The sequence below is a fragment of the Marmota monax genome, unplaced genomic scaffold (assembly GCF_021218885.2).
Source record: "Marmota monax isolate L192 unplaced genomic scaffold, Marmota_monax_Labrador192_F-V1.1 WCK01_AAM20220418_F8-fsc00001, whole genome shotgun sequence".
Taxonomy (NCBI): domain Eukaryota; kingdom Metazoa; phylum Chordata; class Mammalia; order Rodentia; family Sciuridae; genus Marmota; species Marmota monax.
Window position 1 is genome coordinate 53,195,006 of NW_026693777.1, and position 15,424 is coordinate 53,210,429.

The 15,424-nt window shown below is 41.9% G+C and overlaps 1 protein-coding gene across 3 annotated transcripts in view; it reads right to left on the bottom strand.

Annotated features, from left to right (window-relative positions):
- Myo5c (myosin VC) overlaps nt 1-15,424 on the bottom strand; it is a 92,627-nt gene that overhangs the window by 8,498 nt on the left and 68,705 nt on the right. For all 3 annotated transcript variants that reach the window (XM_046461371.2, XM_046461370.2, XM_046461373.2), the window contains 9 exons: nt 15,175-15,268; nt 14,683-14,746; nt 14,408-14,576; nt 11,633-11,720; nt 9,615-9,713; nt 8,299-8,453; nt 5,083-5,172; nt 2,725-2,875; nt 1,816-2,098 (listed from right to left, as the gene is read on the bottom strand). In XM_046461371.2, coding sequence (XP_046317327.1) covers nt 1,816-2,098; nt 2,725-2,875; nt 5,083-5,172; nt 8,299-8,453; nt 9,615-9,713; nt 11,633-11,720; nt 14,408-14,576; nt 14,683-14,746; nt 15,175-15,268 — 1,193 coding nt within the window. The remainder of the gene's footprint in view (nt 1-1,815; nt 2,099-2,724; nt 2,876-5,082; nt 5,173-8,298; nt 8,454-9,614; nt 9,714-11,632; nt 11,721-14,407; nt 14,577-14,682; nt 14,747-15,174; nt 15,269-15,424) is intronic.

Genomic DNA, 15,424 nt, shown 5'->3' on the forward strand with positions numbered 1-15,424 from the left:
GATTTCTCAAAAAGCAGACAACCTGAACTCACCCAAGATGAAATCTACAATCTGCATAGTCCCATGACTATTAAATTGAACTCATATTTTAAAGCCTCTGAAAAAGAAAACATCTACTGTAGCTGCTGAGGAGGTAAAGTATGCATGGCTCACCAGGCCTTCCACTCTCTGTCTCTAAAAAGTTCTCCCATCATTCCTGGGTGCACAGTTCTAAAGGGGCTTTTCATTCTCTGTCTTTAGTTTTTCCTTCATTTCAGCTTGTGCTCATTGAGCTACTTCTTGATCTGTTAAAATCCTACCTGTCCTTTAAGACCCAAATCAATGCCTTTTATATTCTCCCCATATTTCCTCAGGCTAGAAAGCAAGGTATTTACTTGGGCCACATTTTCTAGTTCCTGTTCTGGCAGCCAGAAAGCAGAGTCAGTTTTCAAGCTACTCTATGCACTATATATACTTTTCATTGATTCTGATTTTCTACTTGTTTTCATGTTTTGTTGCTTATATTCATCAAAAAATCTTTTGCATGCCTTGCTTATGGCAGGTGCTTAAATATATGAATAAGTGAATGTTGTTAAAATGTACATGCTACCCGTCGCCTTCTAACTCTGGCACCACCTCTAGCTTGCGGAGTTCCAGCCCAAGGAGAAGTGGGGTAAGTAAGCAGGCCTTTCTACCGTGGCTCTTACAAAGTTACTCAGTGGTTGAGTGCCTCTGAGTTCAATTCCCAGTTTGAGTGCCTCTGAGTTCAATTCCCAGTGAGTCATGCATCTCACTCATGTCTCCTTTTACTCAAGTCCCCATTCAGTTTAGGTGTATGGCTTTAAAGAGGGCTGCAATCTATCTCAGAGGGCACAGGGCATCTGCTTAGAGCTTGCAAAATAAACAGAACTCTTTACTTTCTCAATGAAGAGAAAAAAACCCTGCAAAGGCCAGTCCTTCTGAACACTCCTTTGCATCTACAACCTGGTGTTATGGGAATTTGTCAGCCAGCTTTGTGGGGCTGCCCAACTCCAAGTTTCACTAGTCTAAAGAGATATGATGGATGCCTTACATTTATTTCTAGGCTCAAAAGACTCTGTCACCTTCCCTCACATTACCATCATCACCACCCCCAGCTCTCAAATCACACACAGGTGCCCACTTCCTGTATACATTCTCCGAATCATAAACATCTCCCCTGTAGCTCCACTGTTACTCCTTTGCCCACTTCCCTGCCTGGAAGTTCTTCTCCTTCAACTTTACCACTCAGTGCAAACTCTCTGGCTTTCTCAGTTTTCCAACCACAATAATGTCTTTTCTCTGAAGCATTTCCTGCACCACTTGCTTGTGATTTACATGGTTGTATTGAATTGTTATTTAGCTGCTTTGAGCTTCTCAAAGGTGGAGATCCTATAGACTTTTCCACTGTTCCCTGTGTTCTCAGCCTGGTTTCTCCACAGATAAAGTGGCCAATACTGGTAGAGTGTATGGTAACCCTGGAAGGCCAGAATTTAAAATATACAATTACTGGTTCTCAGCTACAGTCACTATGCCAGAGCTTCAAGATGGTGGTGTGGGGGGTGGGGGTGGGGGACATGCCACCATCAACATCTCCAAGGCTCTAAGTGTCCTGCGCACTCCTACAGTACCACCCCTGTGCATCTGATGCTGGGGTGTGTGTTGCATCTACACTGGGAATTGAACTCAGAGGCACTCAACCACTGAGCCACATCCCCAGCCCTATTTTATATTTTATTTAGAGACAGGGTCTCACTGAGTTGCTTAGCACTCTTTCGGGCCAGCCTCCCCAGATTAGCGGCGGTTTATGGGCTTTACCTTATCTGCATCCCTTTCCTGCAGGAGCACATGTCCTTGCGCAGGAAGAGGCTATTCAGGGTGACTGCCCCAATCAAGAAGAACAGTTGCTTCACTGCCTGCCTCACGAGCTCCGGGTCCAGGCCATTCTGGCACATGGTGGTGTAGAAATAGCTCAGCTGCTGCAGGATGGAGGTCATCGTGTAGGCGTCCGTGTCATCAATGCTGGATGACCGCTTCCGGAAGCCCGTGGGCTTCAGGCCGGAGATGCCCTGCAGACTCTCATACTCCAGCATGCCGGGCACTAAGGGGAGAAATAGAAGCACTTCTCACACAGGGGCACGTCAGAGAACATGTCCCACTGCCTTTGTGTGTCTGACGAAGGAGATGGCACACTTTCTTACAAGAGTCAGTGGATGTAGTTGAGATAGAAAAAGCAAGAGTCAAGGATTTGGGAGCATGGGGGTGCTGGGCAGGGGTGGGGGGATACAATGGACAGCTCTCCCGCAGGGCCAAGCTCCTTACAGGCTTGATGCCACTCTTAACTCAGAGGAAGGAGAGCTGTTCAGCAATAACTCAGGGCCTAAGGCATTTTAGTTTCAGAAAACTGAGCAAAGTATACAAGAATTTAAATGGGACTTTTAAAGCTCCAGAAATAGCTACCTAAGAAGTAGAGAGATCACATCAATAATAGAAGCTCCCATGTTTTCTTTCAGGATGGATCATCTTTACAGAAAGAAAACTACCAGCTGTGTACTATTATTAATGGAATCATTTTGAGCAAGAAAAGAATGAAAAGGTGTGCATTTATGTTTTCTTGGTTTTTAAAATTATGTTACTCATAATCAAACATTCCTAACACCAAGCCTATGTTTTAAAAAGTTTCAGTGTTACTATGAATATTTTTTTGGTCATCAACTCTCTTCTTACCTATTATTGGTTGGATGTTATTTTCCATTATGATAATGAACTGATGATATATTCGTATGGCCACATCACTAAGAATCTGTCTGTATTCTGAAAGGTCAAAATTGTTCAAGCAATTCTTATTCTGATGTGGACTGTTATGCTTCATAAATTCCTGAAAGCAATTTTGAGCATATTGATATTAGAACACAATAGATACGTAGAGAATTGAAAGTACTATCTCTACTAATGATATTATAATCAGCATCTACTATAGCTTGTACACCTTAAAACTTCATGTCTGCTTTGTTTCAAATGAGTCCTTGAAGTTTGGGGTAATATTTATTTTCTGTTAAAAAATGACACCATTTTCCTTAATGATCTTCCAGTCATCCTGTCACTGCACTTCCTTACAAACATGCCCTGGAGCCTGGGACTAAGAGGAAAACAACTCCCACAGAAGCTCACAGAAAAAACTGCAAAGCTCCCAAGGAAACCAACTGCTGTTTAGAGGTCTTTAGATGGAGTAGCCTTACAATTACAAGGTCTAGATCAATTTGAGATGTTTTAAAATGTATATTATGGACTGAATGTCTGTGTCTCCCTCAAATTCATATGTTGGAGCCCTAATTCCCTCTAATAGGTGTGGCTATACTTGGAGAAGGATCCTTTAAGGAAGTAATTAAGGTCAAGTGAAAGCCAGGGTGGGTCCCTGATCTGATACGATTGGTGTCCTCATAAAAAGAGACAACACAGGGCCCACTCACTCACCCTCTGTCATTCCCTCTGCACACAGAAAAGGACACAGGGTGAAGGTGGCTCTCTGAAAGCCAGGTACAGAGCCCTCATCAGGAACTGACAATCTGTCAGGATGGTGAGAAAACAAGTTTCTATTGTGTAAGCCACCTGGTCTAGGGTATTTAATTTAGTCCCAAATACACTAACACAATATATTTAATACGTTCAAAGAGATTTAAAAAATTAAAAATAGGACATTATGATAAGAGGTAGTGGGAAAAAACAACAGAAATTTAGAAATAAAAGTATAGTAAGTAATTGAAAAATTACTCAAACTTAGAAAAGAGAACTCCCTATGTGGCTAAAGGACACAAAGAAAGAACCCTAAAATAAATGGTGTTGAATAATATCCTCTTCCATTATCATCTCACAGATGCCAGTTTGTCTTAACTAGACTGATCCATGGTACCTCCTGCCCTTCCTCTTACCCCTTGGTGATTTTTAGTCAGATTTTTTTTTAAGTTGGAGATTCTTATTTCTCTTTTTGTTTTCTAGTACTGGCAGGATTATTTTTATGCTTTATTTTACCTTCACTTCATTGGAATGATTGGCTATCCACATGGAATAAGATATGAGATCATTACCTCACACATTATTTGGGATTGATAAAAATTGCACCAAGTTTGGAGAGGTAAAACCATAATTGTGGACTCTAAATTCTAAACTGTAAAATTCTAGGAGGGAATATATTCATGATCTTGGGTAGAGAATTCTTAAGACACAAATCATGAAAGAATAGGATTAATGGATTTAGTACATAAAAATAAAAAAAGAACTATGTATGACAAAGGACTCCATAAAGAAAATTAGAAAATAAACCACAGTACATCCATCATAATATGTAAAAACTTTCTACAAACCAACAAGAAAAACATCAGCTCTAAGAAAAATGGAGAAAATATGTGATTAGGCAATTTAAAAGGAAACACAAATTACCAATAAGCCTCTGAAATGATGCTTGACCTCACTAGTAATCAAGCAAATAAGATTCAAGTAAAAATGTATCATTTTATATTCATGAAAATTGGTAAATAACAACATGTTAATACTAAATGTTGAAGGTCTGAGACATTGGAAGCTTCAGACATTGCTGGTGGGATTATAAATAGTACAACCATTTTAGAAAGCCACAAAACCCCTAAGGGGCACTTTGTTTTTTTCATTCAATGAAGTTTTTCTCTGTGAGTTCTTGAAAGTGAAGAACTACTTCATGGCATCAGCTCCAAGAAGCAGAGTTGGATTGTAAAGGAATTCTATTTACAAATCGTGGAAAAACAATCAGAATCTATAGAGAACAGCTCACAAGAAATAAGCACATTGGACCAGAGGCTATATTTTGGAGTCATAATACCAAAAACTTTGAAATGTCCCAACCAGAAGGACGTGGCCTATGGTGTACACCCGAGTGTCTGACAGGGGACATGCCTCTGGTCTCTTGGGTGAAGGGGAAGCCAGAAGCCAGTTGGAACACTGGCTGTCTCTGGAGATGAGTGTCCCAGTTCCTAACCCCTATGTGAGCTCTGGATCAGGAGAAGGTCAGAGGCCAGCAGTCAGCACAAGACACAAAGCAGGGCAGTATCCTACCTCTTCTCCACTGTACTGCTTCAGGCAGTTGAGGAAGTGACACGTATTGGAAAGCCAAAAGGACAGCATCTCAAAGTCTTCTAAATGGTCCTAAAAAAATAAGATAACGCTGGACTTGGTGATGACTGGTGTGTCTGAGCCAAGAGCAGATGTATCTTACCTGTTTGGTTCATTGTTGGCTTTTGAGCAAAATTAACTTTTACTTTTATTCACTAAAGCCTCGATCAAATTTATGCTGTAATAATAAGAGCTTCTATTTCTATAGTAGGTGCATTTTGCAACATAGTTCTGTGCCAATTATGTCTGTAGTTATGAAGCCTGCAGAAGGCACTGCAGGAATGCCTGAGAAATGTCAGTCTCACATTCTGAACGGGAGGACAGATATAACAGATGTAGGAACAGATAAATAGGTGGTCAAGTGCCCACATGATTGATGTAGACCATGCTGCAAAAGCTCAGAGGACAGAGAGATGATGGGGAACCACAGGGGGTGAAAATCTCATGAGAGAGGTGGAAGGATCTGCTTCTTAAAGCACAGGGTGGAGAGAGGAAAGCCGTGGAGAAGGAGAGCAGGAGTGAGCAAGAGGCAGAGGCACAGTGATCATGATCAAAGAGGTACAAGGAAGACTTGGAAAATCCTGGAATTTGGAAAACAAGGGAGAAGTGTTTCAAGAAGACGGGTGATAATACTTTAGTCAATTTCAGGAGAATAAAAACCAAAGCAATACCATTGGATTCAGTGGAGGAGTTATTTTAGGTATTTTAATAGATTGTGGGGTACTACATCTTTGTCATTCCAGATTGCAAGGAGTGATAAAGAGAATTGATGGAGGCTCCTAGTAGAAGCACTTTGGCAGGCAGAAGGGCGGAGGAAAAGGAACAGTGGCTGAAGAGGACATGTGGCCCAGGTGAGCACTGGTGTATTGGAGGTGGGGCAGGGGCAGGTCCTAGGCACAGACAAAGGCAGAGGGAGGTGTCCATGGAGAATTTGAGACTGAAGTTGCTGGCAAGAAAGGGCTTTTGTAATTCTCATGCCAAGCATCTTTTGGTGTATAAATATTTAGCTAAACATTTCAGAGCATCAAGATGAGATAAATATTGTGTGCCTACGGCTGGAACACAATGTGAGTTTGTCTTGTTTTAAGAAAACTCATTTATGAAAACATGAATAAGGAAAATGTCAATTTAAGGAAGCCCTTTCAACAACATTCCACTGACTCTATGAAGATAGTGACTATAAAGAGTATAGCACAAAGCAAATGCTCATTTTCTTTAACACCAGATGAAAAATGAATTACTGGTACAATTTTTTTTTCTTGGAGGAGAGGGGGAAAATGCCCATATTCTGACCTCTCAAACATCTACTTTTTAAAAATAATTCTTTCCTTTTGTTAGAGTAATTTAAATAGGGTTTAACTCTTCGAGAAAATATATTTTGGGGATGGGGTTGTGACTTAGTAATAGAGCACTTTCCTAGCACATGTGAGGCACTGGGTTACATCCTCAGCACCACATAAAAATAAATAAATAATATAAAAGTATTGTGTCCGCCTACAACTAATTTTTTTTTAAAAAGAAAATATATTTTGCTAAAAGTGAGGTAAGTATTCCTTCAACTAAAACATTCAAATATATCCCAACATCAAATGGTGCTTCTCTTTTGGAGGGGCATGAAAAACAGTGGATCTATATTTTATTGTTCCTTTTTCATGTGGATCAGTATGTTATAATAGCTAGAAACTTGGGCTTTTAACTGAAAACTGGATGGTTATTTCCTAGAAAGAGAGAAAACAGATTTGGTACTAACTCCACTTACTGTGGTTAATGGAATTTTCTAACTGAACACACATAAAGTCCAGCTTTGTACTTTATCAACCACCCTACCCATGCTCTGGTAGCTGGATATCCCAGGATCCAGGTTGAACCAAGCATTACCTAAGAGCTCTTTTTATACAGAGCTTCCACCCCTGTGACAAGGATCTGGTCTGTTTAAAAAGATATCTGAGTCTTAGTTACAATTATTTTCTCATTTATCACTTAAGAGTTTCCAGGAAAAAAGAAAAAAATAAATCCAGTAAGTGCAGAATGGTTTTAGGAATATGTTGCAGCTGGAAAGGAAATTGACAATGAACTATATCTTATTGTTACATCAGTATTCACATAACTCTTTTCCTTTTTATTGTCACTTTTTTTTTATTGCCTACATGTCACACCATGAGAAATTTAGATAGTAACTTCTGATTACGCACTACACATACAGGATCTGTATCCCATGGTGGGACATAGACAGATAGGCATGGATTCCCTACCACCCAGCAGCAAACTCCTGTTGGTGTAGTTGCCCAGTCTTTCCATTGAGGAGAATGTCCTAGGGATTGGCATTCAGCAAGCTGGAAGGAATCTGGGTCCCTGCATGACTGTGTGGAGCACAGCCTTCTTCCAACATAATGGCTCATTATGAGAAGAGGAAAACCTCCATTTTCTTTCATGCACTGCATATTTGGGATGGGTAGATGGGAGTGGTCTCTCAGCTACAGTAGCTTAGCCTTATAAAGCCACTAACCTAACAAAGACACAGGTCATCTTCATTTCTGGACTGGGGAGAACAGTACATTATGTGATTTTAGGAGGGAAAAGTGTATCATTGCCAAAGGAAGAGATGAGTAATTTTTCACTTCTTCCCATTCCTCATCATTCATGCTTGCTACACTGTTAGAACACATATGCCTCACAGCTGGTAATCTCGAAGCTATTCTATTCTCCTAAGGGAATAGAAGTAATGAGGTAGTAGGTCATAGGTTGTAGTCTCACTGGTAAGGTTTTGAGGTGCTAGGGGTTGAACTTAGGGCCTCATACATGTTAGACAAGAGCTCTACCACTGAATTATATCCCCAACCTTATTTATTTTATTTTGAGACAGGGTTTCACTCAGTTGCCAAAGCTGGGCTAAACTTGTGATTCCCCCTGCCTCAGTCTCCTGAGTAGCTGGAATTGCAGGTGTGCATTTCCATACTTAGCACTTCTGAGATCTGTTGACAGATTCTTGTCCACTTGTCTTTCCCTGACAGCTTGACCTCTTTCATTAGTTGGGCCTCAAACTGGTTTGAGGAATTATGTGGCTCACTCAAGACTGGACACTAAGGGTAGGTAAAGAATGGGCATCCAGTTGTTCCCATTGGTGCACACCGAGGGCCAATGTCAAAGGCGATTCCTTACCTTAACCACCTGCTTGATGCCATTAATGGTGCTGTTCATGAGGGACTTCAGCATGTTGGCATCATTTAAAGAGTCTGCATAGCGTACACACATGAACAGGATGTGAGCCGGCAGTCCGGGGATCATGTTCACAACCACACCACGGGGCTTCAGATCTGGAGCAGAGAGAGCCAGTGAGGACCAGAGCTGATGGGTCAGCTCTCCTCCTGAGGACCCTTGGTTGTGGGCAGGGGATTTGGTCATTTTTCTGCACTTCATGCAGAGCCTGAACACTCAGGGGTTTCTTTTCTCTTTGAGGAATTCCTTCTGGGTCCTCTCTCTGGTGCCACCTGCTCCTCTCATTTCTCATTTTCAAAGCACTCTCTCTTTTTTAAAAGTCCAGATGAACGACAGAAGTTGTAATTTTCCTTGGTGTGGAGACCCTGGATTTTTGATCCCCAATAGAAAAAAGGAACCCAGTATCATAAACCCCTACCTCAATTTCTTTGATAAGGATGAAAAATGATCTCAACAACCACAAGAAACCACCTTGAATAGGAAATCCAGGGACATAACAGTGTAGATGAGTCGAGCCTGGTCTTGGGTAGAAGAGAATGGCAGAGTGACAGAATGAGGCTGAAGGAAAGACAGGCTTCATAGAAAAGGAGCTTGTTGCTGCTGCATTAAGCCATGGGAACAAAGAAGAGGCCACTACTCATGGTATGCCAGTGAGGGTAGGGAAGGGAAGGGTGGGGGTACTTCATGCTCTGAGGGGGTCATTCTGAAGAAGAGGAAGTAAGACTACCCCTCAACTTTCTATTTAAAAATCTTGGGACTAGCTACCAGGAAGGCAGCTTTTCTCCCTTCTCCTGGAAAACCACTTGGAGACTGTGGAAGATTGATTCTAAGACCACTAACCCTCATGCAGTCTGGGATGTTCCTAGAACTGGGGTTTGGCTGGGCAGCTCCTATCACAATGCCTGTAAGTGGATTTCTCAGCAGAAGTCAAATAGTGCACAGAGCCACAATTATGACCACTGTGGCTCCTGTGCTGAGACCCAACGATGAAGGCAATGTTTGGAGATATTTTTATTGTCGTGACTAGGGGTTGATACTGGCTTCCAGCAGGCGGAAGTCAAGGATGTGGCCCACCTCACTCCCTCAATAAGGAGTATCTGGTCAGTAGTGCTGAGGCTGAGAAACTGCAAGCTAGAGGAAGAAGCAATGAAGGAAGAAAGAGGAAGACATGGGACTTGCCCTGCCCAGGACTTTGGCATTGACTGATGTTTGAGTTTTCACAGAGAAAGCAAGAAAAGCAGAGTTCCAGGTTTTATTACCAAGAATGAGGTTTTGAATGAGCTTGGCCTCGTCTTCTCTCTTGTATTCCAGCATTCCAAGGTACTCCTTGGGTCCCGAGGGCAAGTGTACATCACTGGCTGCAGACAGAGGCGAATAGTCAGCTAAACACACAAAACGCAACACTCACAGATTTCTTAATGAGACTTCTCCATCTGCTCTTGCCCCGTTCTGGCTGGTCTGCTTATGAACTTCTGTGGCTTTCAGATATAGTGAAACCTCACAGTATCTTGAAGATTTTCTCCCAGTAGTGATTTCTGTCTGTGAATATAATCAGTGAGCTCAGCTGCTACTAAGAAGGCTAAGTGGTCTCAAAGGACCCTGATGAGCACCTGATAGGTCTCCAGCACAGCAGGGATAGGAAAGAAACCAAGATGCTGCCTGTCTTCAAGGTGCTGATGCTGTAGTGAAGGAAACGGCCCAGGAAACACTTGTTGTGCAAACTACCAAACTATACAGACGTGACCACAGTGACGGAGTTAAATTTTTTTTTTGATTGCTGTGACAAGTTATCCAAAACGTGGTGACTTAAAATAACATTTTTTTTTTTTAGTGCTGGGTATTGAACCCAGGGCCTCATGCATGCTAAGCATGCTGTTTACCACCGAGCTACTTCTCTAGCCCAGACAACACAAATATTTAATCAGATAGTTCTGAAGGTCAGAATTTTCTGAAAGCTAAGCCAAAATACCTGGCTCCTGGATAAATAAATTGCTCCTGGATTCCTGACCCAGAACTGTGTTGTTAAATGTTACTTATTGTAGGTTTCTAAGTTTGGGGGTAATTTGTTGTATAATTTATTGCAGGAAAGCAGATGAGTTCTAATTTAGACATGCTGATTTGGAGGTACTGATAGAAAAGCAAAGGAAGTAGTGTTAAAGGCAAAAAAGAGCTCGGATGAAGGAAAATGAGTGAAGATGAACATGGATTTTGGTAGTTCTTGGGTAGAGATTGTAGTTCATTCATTTATTTGTTCCAACAGTGGGGACAGGATGAGGGGTAAGAAAGGACAGAACTGGTTGTGCTCTCATGGGGCAGACCAGCATATATCATTTGTTATTAAAGGGGAAAGAGCCTCAGTTTGGTTTTGGACATTTCAGATTTGAGGTGGGAGTTGAATACACAAAAATAAAGAGGCTCTTCAAAAAAAAAATTAATAGAGTCCGGTGTGAAGTGCATGCCTGCAATCCCAGTGACTTGGGAGGCAGAGGCAGAAGGTTTGCAAGTTTGAGGCCAGCTTCAGCAACTTAGCAAGACCCTAAGCAACTTAGTGAGAACTTGTCTCAAAATAAAAAAATTAAAAAGGCTAAGGATGTGGCTCTGTATTTAAGCACCCCTGGGTTCAATCCCCAGCTCCCAAAACAAAATGAAACAAACAAAAAACAATGAATAGAGAAAAAGGAATAGACAGTTACAGATACAACCTGAGCAAGAAAATTTGAGAGGAAGAGGAAAAGTAATAAAGGACAAAAGAGTGAAGAGTGAAAGGAGAGAGCTGAAGACGGGCAAAGATCAGGGACTGTGAAGCAGAAAAAGGGAGGAGAGGCTTTGGGTCCTTTCCCCAGGGGCTCAGAGAACGCTCTAAGTGTGAAGTTCAGTCAGTGTCTGCCTTCTTGGTTCTTATTCCTCTCCCCTAATAGAAATCGGGATATTACTGATCCTACATATGTGACAGGGGAGAAGGTGAATTTCAAAGCGGTTAATTAAAAAACTGCAGTTTAATTTTTAAAGGGGCAGGGCTAACAGAGGAAGAGGTTACAAGTATTTATCATAAGACATCAGCTGCAATGACATGAGCATGTCTCGCATTATCTGAGGGGTGGTGAGCTGTCTCCCTGCCTTGAAAGACATTTTCTTCAGTGCATCACTAAGCCCTATATGTGACCAGTTGAGAATCACCACTTTAGGTTTCCTACGTGGCTTTGGACCATGTAGGACATACACGATTCAGCACATGTTGGCCTTAGCTGAAAGCGCCAAAGAATAAGTACCTTCCTACCTTTTTCAATCGTCTTGGTTAGAGTCTTGACTTGATCTTGTAGCTTTTTAATCACTCTGTCCTTCATGTCTAACTCTTCTTCAAGGTCCTTCAGAAATGAAAAGAAACAAGGACATTAGTATAGAAGCACCCTGGGTTTAGTGTAGTCCGAGCTGTGCTACCATCACCATTATCTAATTCCAGACATTTTCCTTGTCTCCCAAAGAAAGTATAACCTTTAGTGGCCATGCTTCTCAGTGATCACTAATTTTTTACTGTCTCTACAGATTTGTCTATTCTAGACAATTCATATAAATGAAATGATATACTATGTGATATTTCATGTCTGGCTTCTTTCACATAGCTTACTGCTCTCATGCATGCTGTGGCTTGCAGTTATATTTCATACCTTTCTATGGCTGAATGATATCCCATTGTATGGGTCAACCGCATATATCTTGTTCTGTTTTCCTCTTACTCTTTTTAAAAAATATTTATTTCTTAGTTTTAGGTGGACACAATGTATTTATTTTACATTTATGTGGTGCTAACCCAGTGCCTCATGTATAAGAGGCCAGCGCTGTACCACTGAGCCACAATCCCAGCCCCAAGAAATCAGTGACAATGAACTACTTGTGTGTAAGACTCTAAGGGGAGAAATGCTCTGGAGAGGTGAAAGCCACTGACCCAATGGAGAAGAATTAGCTTTTTTTTTTTTTTTGATGGTGCTGGGGATTGAACCCAGGGCATTATGCATGCGAGGCGGGCACTCTACCAACTGAGCTACATCACTCTTAGGTAATGGTCCATCAAAGAGAATTTTAAAACACGAGTATAGAAACGTGGATCCTCCAGATGTCCGAAGCTGGAGAAACTGATGAGAGATGTAAGCCCTGATTTTGCCTCTCCTTCTTTATAAGGAGGTGGCCTTGCCCATGATGAATTTGGCTAGTCTTAGATACCTAGAAATATTTCCTGTAGAGAGCATCTTCTTAAGTTCTCATGGGTACAGTTAGATCTCTAATAATTAATGTGTAGTTTCAATTTTGAATTTGACTGAAGGATTATATTATAGGTTGAACAGTGTTTCCAAAATTTATGGCTCCCCCAAATGTGACCTTATTTGGAAACAGGGTCCTTGCAGTTGTAATTAAGCTAAAGATCCATATAAGGTCATACTGTTAAGATGGGCCCCAAATCCAATAAGAGTGTCCTTTTCCCAAAAAAGTACACACAGGGACACACAGAGAAGGCCACGTGAAGAGAGGAAGAGGCTGAAGTGTGACGCTGCCATGAGCTAGGGAATGCCAGGAGCCACCAGGGTGATGGAAGAGGCAAGGAAGGATTCTCCTCAAGAAACCTTGGAAAGCATGGCCCTGATTTCATACTCTGGCCTCCATAACTGTGAGAGAATCAATTTCTTTTCTTTCTTTCTTTTTTTTTTTTCTGGCAGTGCTGGGGATTGGAGGTCAGGCAAACACTCTACCACTGGCTCTAATACAAGCCCCCAAATTTCTGTTCTTTTAAGGCACCTCATTGATGGTGACTTCTTATGACAGATCCAGGAAAGTTACACAGATCAAGTCTCATTGGGCAAAATCTTCCACCTAATATGGCATGCAGAAATTATATATTTTTTGTTTCATATTCATCTGATCATTTGTAACATGTAGGCTCACTCATTGGTTCAAAAATAGCTTGTTGAAATGAGCACACTGGGTGCCTATTCCCTAGCTCTAGGCACTGCAGAAGAAACAGGGCTCCCTCTCCCTGCCTGGGAGTACAACCAGACACGAGAGGTGGAGGACTCAAGAGAAGGGCACTGATCATGACCCCACTGTACTCCTGGGGAATCAGGAACAAATTCATGCAAATTCCAATGAACTCAGGGAATACACCTGCTTACAGCCAGTGGGTGAAGGATCACAGGGGACAATGTGCACATAACCCACTGCTCAGCCTCTCTCTTAGGCTCCACTGACAGCCACCCTCCCACAAGAGGCCTGCATATCCCCCTCCAGTTCGGGTAGCCTCACATGCATATGGCAGGCAGACAGTTGCTTCTTTGGTGGTATTTGAGAATTCTATTCTCTAAGAAAGTTGTACTTGCCTCAAAATAGATGGCCATCACTTAGGGGCCACTGACTGGAATTTGTTATTTCCTATTAAATGTCAAACTCCTGGAATTCCTTTGTTTAGATGAAATTACTCTCTTAAGTTAAATCTTGACACTGCAAGACATGCTTTTATCCTATCCAGGCTTTTCTGTGAGATAGGATATGGGGGCTTGACAACAGAAAGAAGGGCTCGTGAGCATGTCCAGACTGACTTTTCAGAAGGGGCCAGAGAGGGTCCTGACTCCAAGGAAGGATCCTGTCTTTTACTTCATGCTTCTCAGTCTTGTGGGATTCATACACCAGTACAATTTCAAAAAAATAGCTGGGGATTAAAATAGGGCTGCTAAATTTCATTTTGGTGAGGGCATTTAAAATTTGGAGAGAACTTTATAAAATTTAAAGTCTTCCATCTGTTGTCATGGTCATTTCATAGAAGAACAGTGTGACTCTCAAAATTATAGGTGATTCATGCTCCCAGAACAAGCATGGGCTTCGTGAGGGGTACGTTCTGCTCAGCAAAGTGCTCACACATCAGCCTTGTCCTCCAGGTGCTGGAGACCAGGGCCCCCTTGTCTCAGACGGTGCCATCCAGGAACAGCACTCAGGAAACAGGGTCCTGTGAGGTGTAGCCTCTCCTCCCCTCTCTGCTGTGCCTTTCAGCAACTGGAATTGTTCTCACCCTGTTTTCCAAAGAGAGACGAGAAGCTTCCTGCCGAAAATCACTCCCAACTTCACTTTCGGTCTCACATTGCTTCTTCAGGTGCTCGCTGGCCTCCTGCAGCTCTTGGATCTTATCCATCAGCTTCTCTTTCGCTTTGGTGTGTATTTCATTCTGGGCTTCTGCTGCCCTGGGAGAGACAGAGGGACTTCTCATATTAGTTTGACCATCATGCCAAGCGCTGGTGTTTCCATAGAAGGAAAAACACCGGGGCCGATTTGCATGTTAACACTTACTTTCTTTGTGTTCCTTCCTCTTCTAGACGGCGATTTAACTGATTAGACAATTCTTCCAGTTTTCCTGTAGTGAGAAGAGCTGTCAGTGCTGTGGTGGGCTATCTCACGGCATTCTGATTTGGGTTGGGCATTATTTTCAGTTATCAGAGGTTCTAAACTGCATTCAGGCAAATGTTAGGTTTTGTTGGATCTGAACAGTGTTTTAAATAATTTGTTAAACCCTTATTTAAAAGTTATAATATTTCATGTGAAAAATCTAGATTTTCTTTAAAGATAGGAATATCCAGCAATGTTGGGGACCATCTTCCCACTTGGCAAAAATCAATGGAGCCTCGAGGAAGCTGTCTCCTTTAAATGCCCTCCAACTGTTACTGTACCTTCCACTGCCCGTGCTGGGAGAATCAGAGCTTAAAACCCCTGAAAGCAATGACCTTTCTGGCCCTAGACACCCTGCACACCTTTGAAAAGCAGGCCCGTGAGGGTTCCATTTACCTTTCATTTTCTCAGTTTGTTCATTCAGACGAATTTCAAGATCTTGCTTCTGTTTCTCCAGCTCTGAAATTTGCTGTTTAAAGTCTGGAATCATCTTTAGAGAAGAATTATAAACATTAGACTAAATACCTTCATCTATGAACTTTACCATCTCAGAAATAAACTATACTGTCTCTGTGTTCAGACCATAGAAAGTGTAGTTTTTTAACGGGGCCAGCTGAGGTGCCCTACTGGATTCCCTCCCTCCTCC